The following is an 18029-nucleotide window of genomic DNA, read 5'->3' as shown; positions in this document are numbered from 1 at the left end:
CTTCCTACTTGCACCTTGGTGCCCTCTTTCTACCCTCCGCTCCCTTGATGAAGATAGGGGCGGATAGGGCTGGAGGAGCTCTGTGTGCTCATCGTCCAGTCTGAGGACATCAGCTCCCCCAACAGACCCAGCCCCTCCTTCTCCCTGGTCTTGCTCTGAGCGGAACCCCTCAGGAGTGCCGATGAATCAGCCAGCGGCCCTGTTCCGGCATTTTGGAGGAGCTGATACAGGGTGTGAGCCTCTTAGCACGATCCTCACTGATCTGTGGCGTAATTTATCTCTAAGGGGGTCTCCTGTTTCACCTTGTATACATTCTCTGAAAAATGCTGAGCTCGTACTGGGGAGTACTGAGCAGCTCTCCAGATCTCTTTCCTTCCTTAGAATCTCCTCACCCGCCTTCTCTGACAGAGAGAAGATTCCTAACTGCTTGCCCTTTCACGTTTATCCAAAAATGTGCCTTCTTGGCATCTAAGGCAGGGACTCGCCAGGCCTATTCCTCTTCCCTTCCTTAGATATGATATGCAAAGCCTGACTGCTTCCCAGAACCGTTGGCCCATGTAGCCATGGCCGCATGAATCGTATTTCCATTCCGGGGTGGGAGGTGCTCGTGTCTGACTCGCTCAGTACTTGTCCTGGGCTTCTTAAGGGCAGGATCTCTGCCTAATTCTTCCGTATGTGAAATGACTATCCAGCGCTCTGTTGTCAGGACACTCAACACATTTGTCAAGTGGATGAATGAGACGACATAGCAGCCCCTCTCTCCTACGGTCCCCGGGACCTTCATTTTGCTGCTGGCCACGTCCTCATCAACCTGTGGGATGAAGCTGCTGCGGAGGCAAGATAGGAAGACATCAGAAGCCTGGCCTGGAGCCACATAAAACTCCCCATATGTCCCGACAGTCGAGGCTTCCTGTTGCAGGAACAGCACTCGACTCCATTCTCCCATCATACATGTTAAAACAAACCCGCGGGCCATCTTGTCCGTGTGGCTTGCGTCGTGTGAGTCTTCGCTCCTCATCTGATCCATTTCTACCCTTAGAAAACTACATTTTCATGCAGTTCCTTATCTCCTTGACATTCAACACCCACCATTCTACCTTTTAGAGTTTTTTTTTTCTTTTAAAAGTATCATTTGCTCATAGGTCCTGTCTCATGCAGTGTATCATGAGACTGCATTTTCTGCCTTGTGTTACACACTCTTGGGCATTTAGGTGTATGGACCTCTGAGACTCATATGCTGTTTTCTGACCCAGTTATTTTCACAGGGAGACCATTAGGGCCTTGTGAACACTTCCTCTCTTTTGTGCTGTCCCTGTTCTCTCCCGTGGTGGCTGATTCCCTGCTCTCCCTGCGTGTCTCCCTCCCTTGCTTCCTGCTGTCGGGCCAAGGCCCTGATGGGTCAGCTCACCTTCCCGGCACATGTCCTGCCCTGGTCTCATGGGATGTATTCATGGCTAAAGGCATGAGCCACGGGCACCACACTGCTTGCTTCTTCCCCTGTAAAGGGACGGAGAGGGAAGGCAGTATTCATTTCCTGGGGCTGCCATCACAGCATATCACAGACTAGGTAGTTTCGAGCAACAGAATGTTACTCTCTCCCAGTTCTGGAGGCTCAGAATCCAAAATCAGCTCCTAGCTTCTGGCAGTTGTAGGCGATCGTTGGCCTGTGACAGCATCACTGCAGTCCCTGCCTCATCTTCACGTGGCCTTCTTCCCTCTGCACCTTCTGTTTCCTGGGCCAAGTCGTGCTCCCCCTTTAAGGATGCCAGTCTTTGGATATGGCACCCGCCCCCATCCAGTATGACCTCATCTTGATGTGATGCACCTGCAAAGACCCTATTTTCAAATAAGGTCACCTTTACAGGTATCAGGGTGGTGGTGGGGGTTAAGACTTCAGCCTGTCTTTTGTGGGAGTGACACAGTTCAACCCACAAGAGGGAGCGAGTAATGGGCACCAAGGAGGAATTGATTAAAGGCGTGGAGAGGAGAATGCTAACCAGGGTATGTCTGTCTGTTTTTCTTCCTTCCTCCCTCCTTTTTTTCTTTCTTTCTAGATTTTATTTTTTTAATTAAGTATAAGGTATCATTTGCTTCAGGGATAGGTCTGTGAATCATCAGTCTTAGAGACAAAGGGAAAGAGAGAGAGCAAGAGAGCATGAGCAGGGGGGATGGGCATAAGGAGGAGAAGCAGACTCCAGGCTCAGCAGGGAGCCCAACCCAGGGCTTGATCTCAGGACCCCTGGATCATAACCTGAGCTGAACTCAGGTATTCAGCCTACTCAGCCACCCAGGTACTCCCAGAGTCCATCTTTCTAAGTCACCCAGAAGTCCTAAGTGCTCAAGCTGCAAACCGTGTACGGCTTGCAAATCTCTGACATGCAGCTAGAGTTCAGGATACTTGAAGGTTCTTTTCTTTGGGGGCCTGAGGGATAGATTTAGCATTTACTTTGAATTATTAATATGCATTACAGGATCTGCTTGTTCAATGATTTGCATTTGTTTTTCCCGTGATGTTATTATTAGTCACCATCTCTCCCCGAGAGAAGAATAATGACCATCACAATGACAGCGTGCAATGAAGTGTTGGGGGAAACACAGCAGGGCCCCCCAGGTCACAGCTGGCGCTCCCAGGAGTAGAGGGGCCGTGGAAGTGTTTCCTTAGGCTGCAGGGTCCCTTTATGCTTCTGACCTTGCCTTGCACTAAGAAGTACTGAAGGATGTAGGGAAACCACTAAGACAAGGGATGCTAGAAATAAACATGCTATCCCAGCGAGGTTTACAGGGGTGAGCAGCGGAAGGCGAGTCACTCTTAAGGGCACCGCGGCAGCCCACGTCTCAGCCAGCCACAGCCAGAGCTCCGCAGACACTTGCTCTCCCCTGCCGTGGCCCCTGGGCTTCAGCACAACCAGGTGCTTCATGGTCTAGGACAAGGGGAAGGCTGTCAGGATCCTCACAGCCAGAGTCTTTAGTCACTTACTGGCCATCCTGTGGCCACGAGAGAAGAGTGAAGGTTTGAACATCACCCCAGCTCAGGTTAGTTTGATGGGCTTATATTGAGGCCCATTCTGTGCCAAGCTCTGGGGCAAGAAGAATGAATCAGAAGTGACCTCTGTCCCAAGAGAACTCAGAGTCTTGTGGCGGAGATAGACGTGTTAGCAGGTTATGGGGATGTCATGGAAAATGCTCCAAAAATGTGCCATGTGGAGGGTCATGAGCACACAGGTTGCCTCCTCCAGCCTCGGGGGCCTCAGAGAAGGCTTTCTGGAAGAGTAACCCAGAGCTGAGCCTTAAAAGATTATGTCAACCAGGCCAAGAATGAGATAAAAGCATTCTAGGAAAAGGAAACAAAGTGTTTTCTTTGTGGGGTGAGGGGACCTCAGGACAGCTGGAGAAGCTATACAAAAGCATCAGGGCCAGTTGCATAAAGGAAAGGTCTCTGCTAAAAATCTGGTATGTGGTCTTATTCCTAACAGGTATTTGCAACATATGTCCTGACACTCATCCCCACGCCCTGTTCTCTTTCTCTCCGTACCTTCCTGGTCCCTCCATCATGCTCTGCCTCCATACCAGCCTCTCCCTTTTGGTGTCTCCTCTCCCTCTGCTTCCTCATTCTCTCCATTTGTCCCTCACAGAGACAAAACAGTGGAGCTGGGATGGAGGTGGCATACATGGGCTTCAAAGGCAGAGAGAAGCCGAGCCTGCCCTTCTGAGTTGGAGGGGGTTCCTTTCTCGGGGCGCTCCTGGGCACGACAGAATCTGTAAGCTCTTTGGCTTGAATCTGGTCCTATTGCCTCCCTACAAGGTCTGGGCTCCTGCTTGGCACCCCATAACCAAGGATACAGAATGCAAGGAAACTCAAGAGGAAAAGCAGGCTGATACACAGAAGCATTTGGATGTACAGCTTTTAGTTTACTGGTGTGGGTCTTCCAGGCAGGCGGGAGTCCCCTCAGCCTCCACTTCCCTCTGTGACCTTGACATCCACATCCCCTGTGTCTGCACAGAACCCACATCGCCACCTCTGGGGCTCCTGGTTGAGAAATCTGTGCTCCCCAGGCACAGCCTCTCTCCTGCTCTGCCCTCCCGCACTCCTGAAATGACCTGTCTGCCATCGTCTTCACCTCCTCCCTTCCGGGAGCACAGAATGAGACATCCCCTCCCCTCCATGGCCACTCGCCACCAGTCCCTCTCTATTTTGCCCTCTCAGGGATCTTGCTTGTCCGCCCTCTTCTCTCCCTCCTGTGTTAGGTCCTTCTCTTCAACCCATAAACATGTTCATTCTAAAGCAAACCTTGATGCGCATTCACCGCCAGCTTCAACTCAGTCCCTCTCCTCCCCTTCCTTTCCAGGTTCCTGGGGAGAGGGATCTTCCTGGAAGATCTGCTTCCATATCTCCAATTTGCTGTTGAACTGTGCCGTCTGACTTCTGGTCTCCTCGCTCTACTTATGTTCTCTTATGAAGGTCACCAGTGACTTCTTTTCTGCAAAATGAGCAGGTCTTTGTCAGGTGTGATCTCTTGGCCTCTGTCATGTATGACACTGCATACAAGGCCTTCCATGATGCAGGCCCTCCCCGCCTCCCCATCTTCGCTATTCCCAAGGCCACATTTTATGCTCTAACAAACAGCACTAACTTGCTGGGCTCTTCCTGCTTATCTCTTTAGTTGACCTGTACTTGGGCTGTGCCCTTTTCTCGGGATTCCTTGTTCTTCATCTCATCCCTCCTTGACTGGCCAACACTACTCATCCTTTAGGACCAGGTGTGTGTGTATCATCTCTTGCAGGCATGCCTGGTGCTGTCCCCAGGCTGAACCTGGTGCCTGTGCCTCTGTTTATCTTTATCATTGCTTTTATCAGGTGATGTTATTAGTATTGATTTATGGACTTCTCTCTGCCACGTGCCTGTGAGTGACTAGGAGAAGGGCCCTGTGCTTTATTCCAGCATTTAACACAGTGCCTGGCACACAGTGGTGCCAAATGAATAAATAAATTCTTCCTAGACAAATATTCATAGAAGAGGAGATAGTCGACTTGCAACATGAAGGGTGAACATTGCCCCATAGAGAGGGAGGACAAGGGGAAGGGCATCATTGCTGGGTTAGGTCGGGTTCCCTAGAGGCAGAATCTGAGTTGGGGATTCTTGGGAAAGTGAGAGAAGCCCCAGAGGAAGAGAGTTCAGCAAGGATATGGTCTGAGCTGGAGACCAGCTTCAGCCTGGGCCTCCAGGAGCTCTAGCACATGACCTTCACACAGAGTTGGTCCCCTGGTCCCCTGTATGGGTCGGTCATTGGCCAAGGGCTACCCTTGGGGTGGAAGGGGGCAATGGAGTAGAGTCATAACCTTCCGGGCTTCCAATTGGCCAAGACCACTGCCCACAGTCAATGGTGATGGAGGATGAGGGCCCCGGGTAGGATCCAGAAAGAAGCATCACACTTTCAGCAAAGGAAATGGCATGCAGCAAAAGACCGTCACAAGCTGGTCCATCTGGGGAATGGCAAAGTGTTGGGTATTGCTAGACTAGGGCAAGTAAGTGAGTTAGGTCTGAGAGATATGGGGACAGGCCCTGGAGAACCCTCTTTGGGATCTGCTGAGTGTATGAGACATTTGACTCAAGCTATAGAGAGGGTTTGAAGTATTGGGTTAATGGCTTTTAACTGCGTTAAAAGATGCTGGAGTGGCAGCAGTGAGTGAAGGGGAGAGAAGGGCAGTATCAGAGCAGGTAGACCAAGTGGGAGAATACTCAGTAGTCAGGGTTAAAGTGGTGAGGGCCAGAACCACAGCAGTAGCAGTGTGGTTGGGGGGTGTTGGATAAAGGGGGGGAGATTAAGGTCAGAAGGGAAGGCGTTTCTGGTCAGGGAGCAGTGTTAGAACATCCCCAGCGGAGCATCCACCTGCCTCTCTGGAGAAGACAACCTGCCCTGCTGGCCCACAAAGTAGTCTTATTTTCCGTCACGTACCCACCCAGCCAAGGGCTATAGGATTTGGCTCATCTGAATCAAAATAGGGCAGTGCAAGGGCAATGCAGTTCCGGGGTTATATGTTAAGGGATTTCCTTGTTTTACAAATAAAAATATATGAGAGGAAACATGTGTCAAGGGCCCTCTCAGTGTGAGGCATTGCGCTGGGCACCCAGAGGGGAACGAGGAGAAAGATGGATATAAAGATCAAGAAAGTGTGGTTCCTGCCCTCAAGTTGCTTATGATCTTGTAGGCGAGACAGAAATGTAGACAACTGACCACGATGTAAGGCGGATTGTGATGGTGCTTCAACAGCGGGGCCACACGGGCTTGATCTTGGCCAAAGGTGAACAAGAGCACAAATATAAATAACATTCTGATTGCCCGGATGAGGGAGTGATTAATTCTCACCACAGGCTCCAACAGTCTTGCTTTATAGAAAAGGCGACATCTGAGCAGGGTCTGGGGGCGGGAGGGTGGTTGATGGGTGAAGAATGGCGTTCCAGGTAGGAGGGACAGCAAAGTCAAATCATTCCTCCGGGGGAAAAAAAAATCCCAAAGGAATGAATAAGTTGGGGTTTACCTAAAACCAATCCACAGTACAGCTGGAAATAGGAACACTGGAGTTCTACAGTTTGGTATTTTAGTCTAAATTTTAATTGAATTCTTATTCCCCTCTCATTGCTTTGGAGAAAACAGTTTGAACTCCTGGGGGAAATAATGCTATGTAAACAGAAGGCATCGAAATAAGTAGGTGTATTAGTGCACAAAGGATAGTCATTTAAGTCTGCTCAGATCCTAATAATAATAGTTGACTAACATGAATGACACTACTTGCCAAGATTACGTTCAACCTATTCCAACCCCCCTCTGGGGCTGCGGCTCTCAAGCCGGATCGTTCGGAGACGTGGGTGTTCTCTGGGCCCACCTCATTTCTCTACTGCAACCCTCTCTCTCCTGTAGGTCAACAATGAACGCTTATATCTGCCCCTGAAGCTGGGACACGGGAAAATAAATATCTTTTCCTTTGGCTTCCACGTGGTGGTGGAGACGGAGTTTGGCCTCAAGGTCGTGTATGACTGGAAGAGCTTCCTGTCGGTCACGGTCCCCAGGAGCATGCAGAACAGCACGGTGGGCCTGTGCGGCCGCTATAACAGCGACCCCGAAGATGATCTGGAGATGCCCATGGGTCTGCTTGCTTCCAGCGTCAATGAGTTTGGGCAGAGCTGGGTGCAGAGGGACACCTTCTGCCAGGTTGGCTGCGGGGACCGCTGCCCTTCCTGCTCCAAGGTGGAAGGGTTCTCCAAGGTGCAACAGCTGTGCAGCCTGATCCCCAACCAGAACGCCGGCTTCGCCAAGTGTCACAGCAAAGTGAACCCCACCTTCTTCTATAAGAACTGCCTGTTTGACTCCTGCATCGACGGGGGCGCCGTGCAGACGGCCTGCAGCTGGCTGCAGAGCTACGCCAGCACCTGCCAGACTCAGGGGATCGCCGTGACCGGCTGGAGGAATTACACGTCCTGCTGTGAGTCCTCCCGTGTCCCTCTCTCCCGGTGGCACCTGGTTTCTGCGTGAGGGCCAGGAGTCCAACTCCGTAGAAGTCCACGGAGCAGAGCCCTCTCAGGATACATATGCATTTGGAATTGAGTTTGATCTCTGAAACAAGATACACAACCTCCCAGAGCCTCCATTTCCCTATCCATAAAATGGGAATAATACCCTTTATTTCATGTGTTGCTCTAGAGATGAAATAAGATCACGTACATAGAGCACAGAGCACCACCGATGGCATTTGGACTCAGCAAGGGCACAATACACTTTTAAGAAAGGACTAATGGGGGGAAGAGTGAGTTAGTCAGATAGTTACTTTGTTCTAGAACCTCATGGGCCCATCATGGTGCTGGTAATTTACGTGTTTTCTCTAAGCATGCTGTAGTGTTGGATTCATATATATCATGTATCGGTCTTTGTGTTTATGAAACATAGCAGAATGTCAAAAGCACGAGAAAAAAGAATTAGAGCCCCTGGATTCAAGCCTTGCTCTGTCCTTAAACGCTGGTGTGACCTTGGAGCAATTTGCTTTTCCACCCTGGTTCTTAGTTTCCCCCTGATGATGCTTTGATAATGCCGCTGCCTATACCCTTTATGCTCCAGAAACATCCAGAGGATCAAATTAGGTAATTGAAAGCATACCACATTGTATGCATGCCAAGTGGTGGTGGTGTTATATTAATGGCTTGTTCTGAGCCAAGCCCAGTGCTACACACTTTATCAACATTATCTCATTTATTCTCCTCAATAACCCAATTAGTCAGGGAGAAACAGAGACTCAGAGGAGTTAAATAACTTGCCTAAGGTCATGCAATCTCAGTGGCAAACTCAGGATTCGACCTTCTCACCCCAAAGCTCATGCTGTCGACTCATATATACTGTACTGGTGTGTTATGTACTGGAATAATTCGCCTGCATTGAGCACATCATAATAGGAAAAGATGGGGCGGAGAAACCACTAGTGGTCTTTGGCCAGGCTGCCTCGGTCCATTTTCCCATCTCCATCTCATTAAGGACAGCAAATCTCTTCTAGGCCTAGCTGTATGAAAAGCTTACAAATGGATGCTAAATGCACAGAACTCTGTATAAGTGACTCAATGGGGGTCTCAGAAAATAAACTCCCTTTCTGCACTGAAAAAGGGGGGGAATGTCGACGAAAACCCAGAAACAGGGTTGTAGTTTAAGGCTCCCATGGCTGGTTTGCATTCCACACAACTGGATTCATGTAGCTAGTGGGGGAAGGGTGGGAGGAAGTAGGGAGAGGGAGGGAAAGGTGCCAGTACCATTTCAGCCAGGCTTGGTCCCTGAGTGAGAGGTTGTAGGGATGAGGCCAGCGGGAGTCACTGTCCAAACTAATTGGCCTCTGGTGACTTCAGTGAAATAAACATGCTTATAAAAAAGTCAGGATCTGGATAAGTCCCCAGAGCTACTCTGGATTCATTGGGGTCAGCACTGTGGATCCAGAGAGCTTGCCTTCACCTAAATCAGAACACCAGGCTTTGGACCTAGGGAGCTAGATATGGTGCGGGGTGGGGAATGCTGCTGGGAAAGAGACCAAGAGACTGCCTGCTTCCTCTTGAGACTTACAGTAAGGAGGCCTCTCTTTTCCTGTAGCCAGGTCGTGGTGGTTGAACTACTCCCTGGGCGGCTGGGATGGGGGTCAGGGTATAGTGGGTGCCAGAACCATTGCTCCTAGCTGCTGTGCACAGGGAAATCATAGACAAGAACTGTTTTTAGAGGGGGCTAATGTCATGAACACTCACATTAAATGACAGGTCTCAATTTTTGTCACTCATGGGAAGGAAAAGGTATTGTGCTGGGAAGCCCCTTTCTTTCCTGGGAGGAAGACAGTGCCCCTGCCTCTATCAAGCTTGGACCTGTAGAGCTAAAAACGGTGCAGGATGGGGAAACAGTTTTGAAAAGGAAGACTCTTTAGGATACGAAGACCATTTTTTCTTGTTCTTCTGCCTCTCCACCAACAACACTTTCCTCTCGCCTCCTCAAAGTTCTGCACAGACATGGGTTGCCTCCTTTATATATAGTAATGGGGAGCTCTATCCAAGGCACTCAGAGCAGAGTCTGTCCTGCTTCACCCTCGGCCTTGGGCCCCATCCCTGCCTAGACCAGCTGCCTGCCAACAGGGCTGAGACTGGGATGCATGAGGGCCAGTTAGACCTCCCCTGACCTTGGCATTTCAGGACGGAGGTAAAGATCCGAAAGAGAGCTCCTGGGGAGAAAGATGCTGATAGTGACTGGGGGAAAAAAAAGAAATGCTAAAATAAGAGAAAAAATTATACTTTAAAGAAGGTATGTGGGTGGGGATGGGGGGCGGGCGCAGTTGGAGGCAGCTGAGTTTTCCATTTTGAATTTCAGAAGCAGAGAAAAGCTGCAGGAGACTGAGTCCTAACTCGGGCATTCCATCTGAGAGACTGGTGAACACAGAAAGCCTGTCTTCAACAGGGTGGTTTGTAACCGTATGGAATGTGGTGGAATGTCTGAGAAGCGAGGGCAGGGTTCACGGCCCCCTGCCCCCCAGGAATTCATCCAATTCAACACTCACATGTCAAAATACAACAAATGATGTTTTCAGGAGGAAAACAGGGTAATACAGAATGGTCTTTTAAACTTACCCCTTATTGGTGACAAGGCAGAGTGCTGTTGTTTTTCAACGATATTGGCTATTCCTATCAATGGGATAATTTATTACCCAATTACCGTATTTGTAAATGCCTTGGAAAACTTCTTCACCCAAGTTGAACAAATAGGTTTAGACAGGGAGAGGGAGGTCTGTTGTCTTAATTACTAACCCCTCCTTAAAATTCATTCAGCTGAGTCTGTCCTTTCTTCAGCCCCTTCATGGGGGACTTAAATTAGCATTGTAGATGGTGAGTGAGCATACAGTAAGCCATAAGAGAGGAAGATCGTAAACGCCTAGCAGTGACTTGCCTCTATGTGCCTGACACTATTCTATGTGCGGTATGAGTCCTCGCTCATGTTCTCCACCCAGCCACCCCGTAAAACAGGTGCTATTAATAGTCCCATTTTCTAGAGGAGGAAAGCGAAGCTCTGAGAAATGCTGGAACTTTCCCAAGGAAAGTGGCTACAGCCAGTGCTCCTTCCACTGGGCACTGCTGCCTCTCTGACCCTGGGAGGACCAGGGACCCTGGAGACTGGAGACCCTCTGCCCCGAAGCTGCAGGGGGCTTACAGGACCTCTGCACAGGATCAGGTCTGTGGGGGCTGTCTTCCAGCTTGCGTGGGCCACTGTGAGAATTAAGTGGGCTGACGTCTCATCATCCATGCCACCCTGTGCGTGACACCTGGCGAGTGCTCAGACAGAGCTGAGTGTCATTTTCATTTTCCCTCTCTTATTCAGAGTCCTGGATCCCAAGTCTAGTAATTAGGGTTTCTCTTACAGATTTCTCTGCAGATCCAATAAATTCTTCTCCTAATACAACTGTTCCCACTATAATAGCAGAAGCTGTCCTTGAAGTACCATTCAGTGGACTAGGAGCTTTGCAAAATACACCTCATTTTCTCTTAACAACTACTTGGTGAGGGAGATATTAGCTACCCTTGACAGAGGAGGAAACGGACTTCGAACAAGTAGGTACCTACCCAGGTGATAGTACTAGTTAGCGCCAGATCCAGGGCTCAAACCAGTCAGCTCAATTCCACAGCCCTTGTCCACTGCATTGTACTTCATTGCTTTTCGGGGCGATCCATGCCTCCTGCCCCCTGCCCCCAAGGCACAAAGGCTAAATCCATCAGTGCACTGGCCACGACAAGAGCCACATTCGTGACCACAGTGGAAATCCAAGGGTAGAGCCATCATCCCCCACAGTTCTTATACTTCATTGGGGTGGCAAAAATCAGTATTAGGAATTTTAAAGTTTGTACTCAAGAATCTAATGTTTATTAATCCTACCTCCCCTGTTCTCAGGACTGTTTTGGGTGTCACAGAAGAAACCAAAGTACAAAATAGATTAGCGTCTAGTTGGGGAAATGGAGCCAGCATACTTGGGACAATGAGCGTTTCTCAATAGCTGGTGTGTCTTCTCGGATATTAAAATGTATTGTAGAGCTTCAGTAACAAAACCGAGTTAATGCTGGGACATGAATAGAAAGATCAACCAGTGGGAAGATGCGAAAAATCCAGAAATAGGCCCAAACACTAAAGAGAAATTAGTATTCCATAAAGCAGGCATTTCAAATTACTGGGGAAAAATGTATTCTTTAATAAATAGGCAAGGGACAAAGGACAAGTAGAAGGGGGAAATAGCTAAATCCCCGCTTTACTTCTCACCCAAAAATAAAATCCAAACAGAATCAAGATCAAACATAAAAATGTCAGTTATAACAGTACTAGGAGAAGACAAAGGCATTTTTGTTCTCATGTTTGGTAATCTTGCCATAGAGAGGGCCTTTCTAAGCAAAATGCCCAAAGGGAGAAGAAAAGCCTGATAAATTTGACACCTTTAAAAATTTAAATTTCTATATGACAAAAACATAATCAAATACAGGTTCCCCCCCAACTGCCAAAAAGAAGAAGCAATTTAAAAGCCAACAGTAAATACTTTGTAACACATGACAGACAAAAGTCTATTTTTAATTTTTAAAAAGCTTTTACAATGTAATACAAAAATAAAATGCACCATAAAATGCACAGAGGACATGGAAAAGAAGTTCACAGAGGAAAACATACAAATGGATTATAAACAAGTGAAAAGCTGATCAAAGAATGCAAACTAAGTAAGGATATAGTAATTTTTTTTCAATTTTTTTACTGCGGTAAAATATACAGAACATAAAATTTACATTCTTAACTTTTTTTTTTAACTCATTTTTAAGTTCAGGGACATTAAATACTCACATTAGGTATTCACATTGCTGTGCAACCTCCACCACCACCCCTCTCCAGAACCATTTTTATCTTGCAAAACTGAAGCTCTATGCCCATGAAACACTAACTCCTCATGCCCCACCCACCCAAGCACCTGGTAGCCTACTGTTCTGTTTCCTATGGTTATGAACTTGAAGACTTTGGATACCTCCTCTAAGTGGAATCACACAGCATCTGTCTGTTTGGGTAGCTTATTTCACTTAGCATAATGTCCTCAAGGTTCATTTATGCTGTGGTATACTGCAGAATGTCTTTCCTTTTTAAGGCTGACTAATACTTCATTGTGTGGAGATACCACATTGGCTTATCTATTCATCCATTCAGTGATGCTTGGATGGCTTTCATGTTTTAGCCATTGTGAAAAAGGTGGCTATGAACATAGGCGTATAAAGGTCTCTCTGAGAAACTTTTTTTCAAATTTTTTGAGCATATAACTAGAAGTGGAATTGCTGGATCACATGATAATTCTATTTTTAATTTTTTGAGGAGCTGCTATATTGCTTCCCACAGCGACTGCACTATTTTCCATTCCTACCAAACTGGCCAAGGGTTCCAATTTCTCTGCACCTTTGCCAACACTGGGTTTTCTGAGTTTTTTAAATAGTAGCCATCCTACTGAGTGTGAGGTGGTTTCTCGTGGTAGTTTTGATATTTATTTCCCTGATGATTAGTGATATTGAGCATATTTCCATGTGCTTAATGGCCATTCGTGTATCATCCTCTTTGGAGAAATGTCTATTCAAGTCCTTTGTCCATCTTTGAATTGAGTTTTTGTTGTTGTGGTTGAGTTGAGTTTTACGAGTTCTCTATATATTCAGGGTAGTAATCCTATATATCTGGGATTGAGATATGGATATATTTATGTCTGACATTTAACCTTATGCATTTCTAAGGATCAGAAGTTTGGTGCTACACACTCAGCAAGGATGTGTGAAAATAAACCTCTTCATGTAGTGCTGGTAGGATGAATTGGCGTAGCCTCTTTAGAGGGCAATTGGGTTGCATCTGTCAAAAATTTAAACGTATGAACACTTTGACCCAGTAATTCCACTTCCAGGGCTTTATTATACAGAGTCATTTACTCATGAGGTCAAAGAGATATGTCTAGGGATGTTCACTGCAGCATCATCATAAAGAGAAAATACACATACCAGGTAACAGTGCAAAAACAGTAATTCAAGGGTAATGGAAGGAATACTGTCATGAAAAAGCAATGAGTGGGAAAATATGTATATTATGCTCCCATTCATGTGAAAAAATGGGAATGGAATACACACACGCATGCATGTGTGCGCGCACACACACACCTGGGTACTTATATATGCATAGAAGATTTCTAGAAGATTCTACTCTAATTTGTTACCGGAGGTTGCTTTTCTGTTGCACTTTTACTTGTATGGCTTCCATTGTCTACCCCAGGCAGGTAGTACCTTCTACATTAAATGTTTTTTAAAAATCTAGATCATGGTATTGGTTACATGAATCTATACACGTAAGATGCATGCAAAAAAGTCCAATTTTACCATTAGGTAATATAAAAAATAAAATGTGCCCCAAATGTATACTGTATGTGGTATAGAGAAGTTCCCACGTGATAGTACTTGTGCTTTTCATATACGTTGATTAAAATAATAGCTTCTATAGAACTTTCCAGCAAACCTGTCTTTAAAGATTGGCTTACACTGAGCGTTTACGTGCTAATCACTGTCCAGGCACGCAGACTCACAGAATTCCTGCCCCCCAGGCCATGAAGTCGGTGCCGTAAGTGTGTGCATTTCACAGGGAAGGAGCTGGGCCCAGAGAGGCTAGGTAACTGGCTTCAGTGTCCTGCAGCCCGCCCCAGACACCCGCTCTTCTCCAGGACCCTCACTGCCTTCCCCAAGAGCGTCCACACGCATCTGAAAATGGTAGAGCGTAGTTCACACCCACACGCACATGCGGCGCACACTTGCCTGCTCAGAAATCCAGGGGTCGGGCACCCCGTTACGGACCGTTTATTCACTCCTGGCTTCAAAAAGATTCTGCGGAAGTTCTGGGGTGAAGGCCAGTTGCCATTGGTGTAAGGGTGAGGGGCGCTCCGCCAGCGAGAGGGGCTCCCCCGCAGAGGGCACGAGGAGGGCATGCATAAGGGACAATGCGAGCGTGGAGCGCCCCGGAAAGCATGGGGGCGCCCGACTGAAGCCCAGACGCACGTGACGGGGGGTATAGGGTGTGGAGGCCGCAGGTCAGAGCGAGCCCCCAAAACAGGGCTGAGCAGAATACAAAGAGTACGGGAGGGAACCCCAGGAACCGCATCCGCTTGCCGCCCAGCATTTAAGCGGGAGGGAGGCGGAGCGAGGCTTTCCAGAAGCAGAGGAGCCGCAGGACAGGCTGCGCGCGCACTCCCCGCCGGGCTCCGCCTCCCAGAGCGCGGGAAGGGAAGCCGCGGCCACAGGCGGCGAGGCCTGACGTGTGTGTGTGCGCCTCGTGTTGCAGCCGTCACCTGCCCGCCCAACAGCCACTACGAGAGCTGCGTGAGCGTGTGCCAGCCGCGCTGCGCCGCCATCCGCCTCAAGAGCGACTGCAACCACTACTGCGTGGAGGGCTGCCAGTGCGACGCGGGCTACGTGCTCGACGGCCGGAGCTGCATCCCGCCGCACAGCTGCGGCTGCTACGCCGACGGCAAGTACTACGAGGTAGGCCCGCCCGCCGCGTCCGCCCGCCAGCACCCCCCCGCCCCGCACCGTTAGGGAGAGATGGCGCCTCTCTGCGGGGCCACGAGGTTCAGGGCAGGTCGGGTGAGGCCCCGGCTCGCGGAGCCGCCGACGGGGAAAAGGCGCTGGGGCCTCCCTGCCCGCCTGGCCCCGGCACCGGCGAGCCTCCTGCGCTGGCCCACGCTCTCCGCGGGCATTTGGGTCTCTGCCCCCGCGGTGCCTTCTCCAGGCCCTTCCGTTCCCTGTCCCGTGAATCTCGGTGAGCGCTTCCGAGGCGGCTGGAGTGGGGAAATATGGAGGCTGGAATCCGACATTGAAACTGTCTCAGCAGAGGACATTTTTTAACCGGAAAATATGGCGCTCGAGGCCAAGAGGAATGGCCTTCGTTCTTCGGGCGACTGAAGCGCCGCGAAAGCGTGTGAAGGCCGCCATCTCCTCGTGGCCGTTTGTCACTCCGGGACCGTCCCCAGAGAGTTCTATCTGGACTGTTCAATGCTGTTGTCCCCTCCCCCCCCTTCTGCCCTCCTCTTCCCTCTCTGGGGGGCTTCAGCGGCGAGCCGAAGAAGTCGCCCTTCGCAGACATCGCTCCTTAAGACCTTCCGCGACAGCTCCCTGAATCATGCACGTTCTGTGCTTTGAAACCTTTCTTTATGTGCCGTAATACCAAGCTAGAAAAGGCCTTCCCTGGAGAAAGTGCTTTGTCTGTGGTCCTGCCTCAAGCTGGGTCTCTGCTTCGGTGACTTGCGGGTCTTCTGTTGGCGAGGAGACAGGTAACAACTGCAAGTACCGAGTATCTGCTCCCGCAGATCTCGGTGTTGGAGGTACTGCCGGGGACGACAAAGCATGTCTCCCGCCTTGAGGAACTTGAACGTCCGTTCAGGAGAAACAGGCACTTTAAAGAACAAGAGAACGATGACAAAATAACACATCAGTGAGTGAAAAATCACCCCCTACAGAACTCATCAATTTTAAATGAAAAAGAATTGCAGGACTTAAAAATCTAATTGAACGTCTGGATTGGAAATAAATTAGGCAAAAAATAAAGAATGTCTCCTTTTTGTAAAAATGTATCACCTCGTTCAAGAACCACCAGGTTGAATTTATTCTGAGAGTAAATAAAAGGGAATGTGGAAGTTGCTTTAGGTTCACGGTCAGTGGGAAATCGGCTTCAGTGTCCAAAGACAGAAGCAGAGCAGAAGATTAGAAAACAATCAAGGAAGGCTTCCGGGGAGAGGTGGGTTTAGCTCTTAGAAATATTGCCTATTTGAAAGGCAAAGGCAGAACACATGAGAAAAAAATAAGAAGACGTTCTTTTCTCATGGTCTCAGAGGAGAAATAACCAGACTCAAAGTTGAAAAAGCCCTCTTGCAATCTCTGCTCCCTGGTCTGGAGACTTTACTGGCATGTCTGCATCCATTAGGGGTGCCCTGCCCCTCTCAGCAGGGATGTGGGGTGTCTGTGGCATCATGGAATGGAGCCGGGTTTGAGCATCATTGAAGCACACTGCTGGTGGTGGGGCACTGAGCAAACTGTGTCATTGCCCTGAGCTTCGGGTGCCCCATCCATGAAATGTGGCTACTAATACCAGCTCCGTACTGTTGTACAAATAATGTCCACCAGGTGCCTCACCTTGTGCCTGGCACCGAGCAGCCCAATAATTGGGAGATCCTATTGTGCTTGTTGTTTTTATTCCCATGAGTAACATTTTGTCAATAAAAAAAAATCCAGGCATGTTAATGAAATGATGCATATAAAAGCCCTTGGAACACTCAGGAAACGCAGGTACAGCTCTCCGAGGCTATTAGCACTATAAACACGATTATCCGATTTTCATCAGACAGTCAGTGGGATTTGACAACGGTTTCTATCTGGGAAGTAGCAAACTCACAGAACAAATAATCCACATCTCCTTGCCACCATTCAAACAAGCTTGGGGGTCTGTTTATACAACACATTTCTTTGGAAATAAAGGGAGAACACATCTAGCCATTAGCATGTAGGGTAATCACCCAGCTGTCATTGCCAGGTCTAATTAAGGTAGAAGAAACCGTACTGGGCCCAGTGACTCCCCTGTGAAGCTAGCTTCATGATCAAGTTCTCCTGTGGGATGAGTTATTTACCCTTTATCATATCCACATATGCCAGGTTATTTTTCTCTTTCTGCCCATGTAATGTCTGACTTCTTATCAGAGAGAGGCCAGACCATCCACTCAATTATTCTGCAAATCTGATAAGAGAAATGAAGTCAATTTGCAAGGCGGCTGGCACCCGACATATTTTTCAGGTCTGGAAGGAGGGAAGACTTGGTTCCAGGAATGAGTTTACTTTGAGGATGAAAGAAATAGCAGTGGCATCTTGACATGCACTGCACTGGGGAAACTTGTCCTGGAGATCTCGTTCTCTATCTATTTACCTTCAAATCTGAGTCATATCTGTTTGTCATAGCCGGAATTTTGATAAGTCTATCCTTGAAGCTGGAAACAGTGACCAGACAGAAGCAGAGGCCTTCTTGTGCCTAGTTCAAACATCTTCTCTGGAGAGTGCTGTGCTGGTCAATTGAATTAGTGCCTACACCGTGGTCTTAGGACCAGGTCTACTTGTTGAGACCACACCCCACCTGGACAATCATGACCAATTTCCAACAGTTCCCTGGAGTTCTCAATCTAGAACAAGGGCAAGTTCAAGAGCACAAACTCCACCAAATACAACTGGGTCTACAGATGATTGCTTGTTTGGGGAAGAACAGGAAATTATAGGCTGCCACCATGGGGGATAGGCTTTGCTACAGGTATTTTATGTTACTATATAATTTCTCACCTTCTCAAGGAGGATGAGTGGCTCTTCTCCAGTAAGAACAGTAGCTACAATTTATTGAGTGCCTACACTATGCCTGGAAACATGCCTTATAATTTAATCTTCACAGCTGCCC

The 18029-nt window shown here is 48.4% G+C and overlaps 1 protein-coding gene across 1 annotated transcript in view; it reads left to right on the top strand.

Annotated features, from left to right (window-relative positions):
• LOC111153919 (tectorin alpha) overlaps nt 1-18029 on the top strand; it is a 67241-nt gene that overhangs the window by 31922 nt on the left and 17290 nt on the right. Inside the window, exons 11-12 of the mRNA XM_022513232.1 lie at nt 6918-7479; nt 14883-15082. Coding sequence (XP_022368940.1) covers nt 6918-7479; nt 14883-15082 — 762 coding nt within the window. The remainder of the gene's footprint in view (nt 1-6917; nt 7480-14882; nt 15083-18029) is intronic.

The sequence above is a fragment of the Enhydra lutris genome, unplaced genomic scaffold (assembly GCF_002288905.1).
Source record: "Enhydra lutris kenyoni isolate GAN:26980312 unplaced genomic scaffold, ASM228890v2 scaffoldscaffold34, whole genome shotgun sequence".
NCBI lineage: Eukaryota > Metazoa > Chordata > Mammalia > Carnivora > Mustelidae > Enhydra > Enhydra lutris.
Note: the sequence above shows the minus strand (reverse complement) of the source record. Positions and strands in the feature narration are given on the sequence as shown.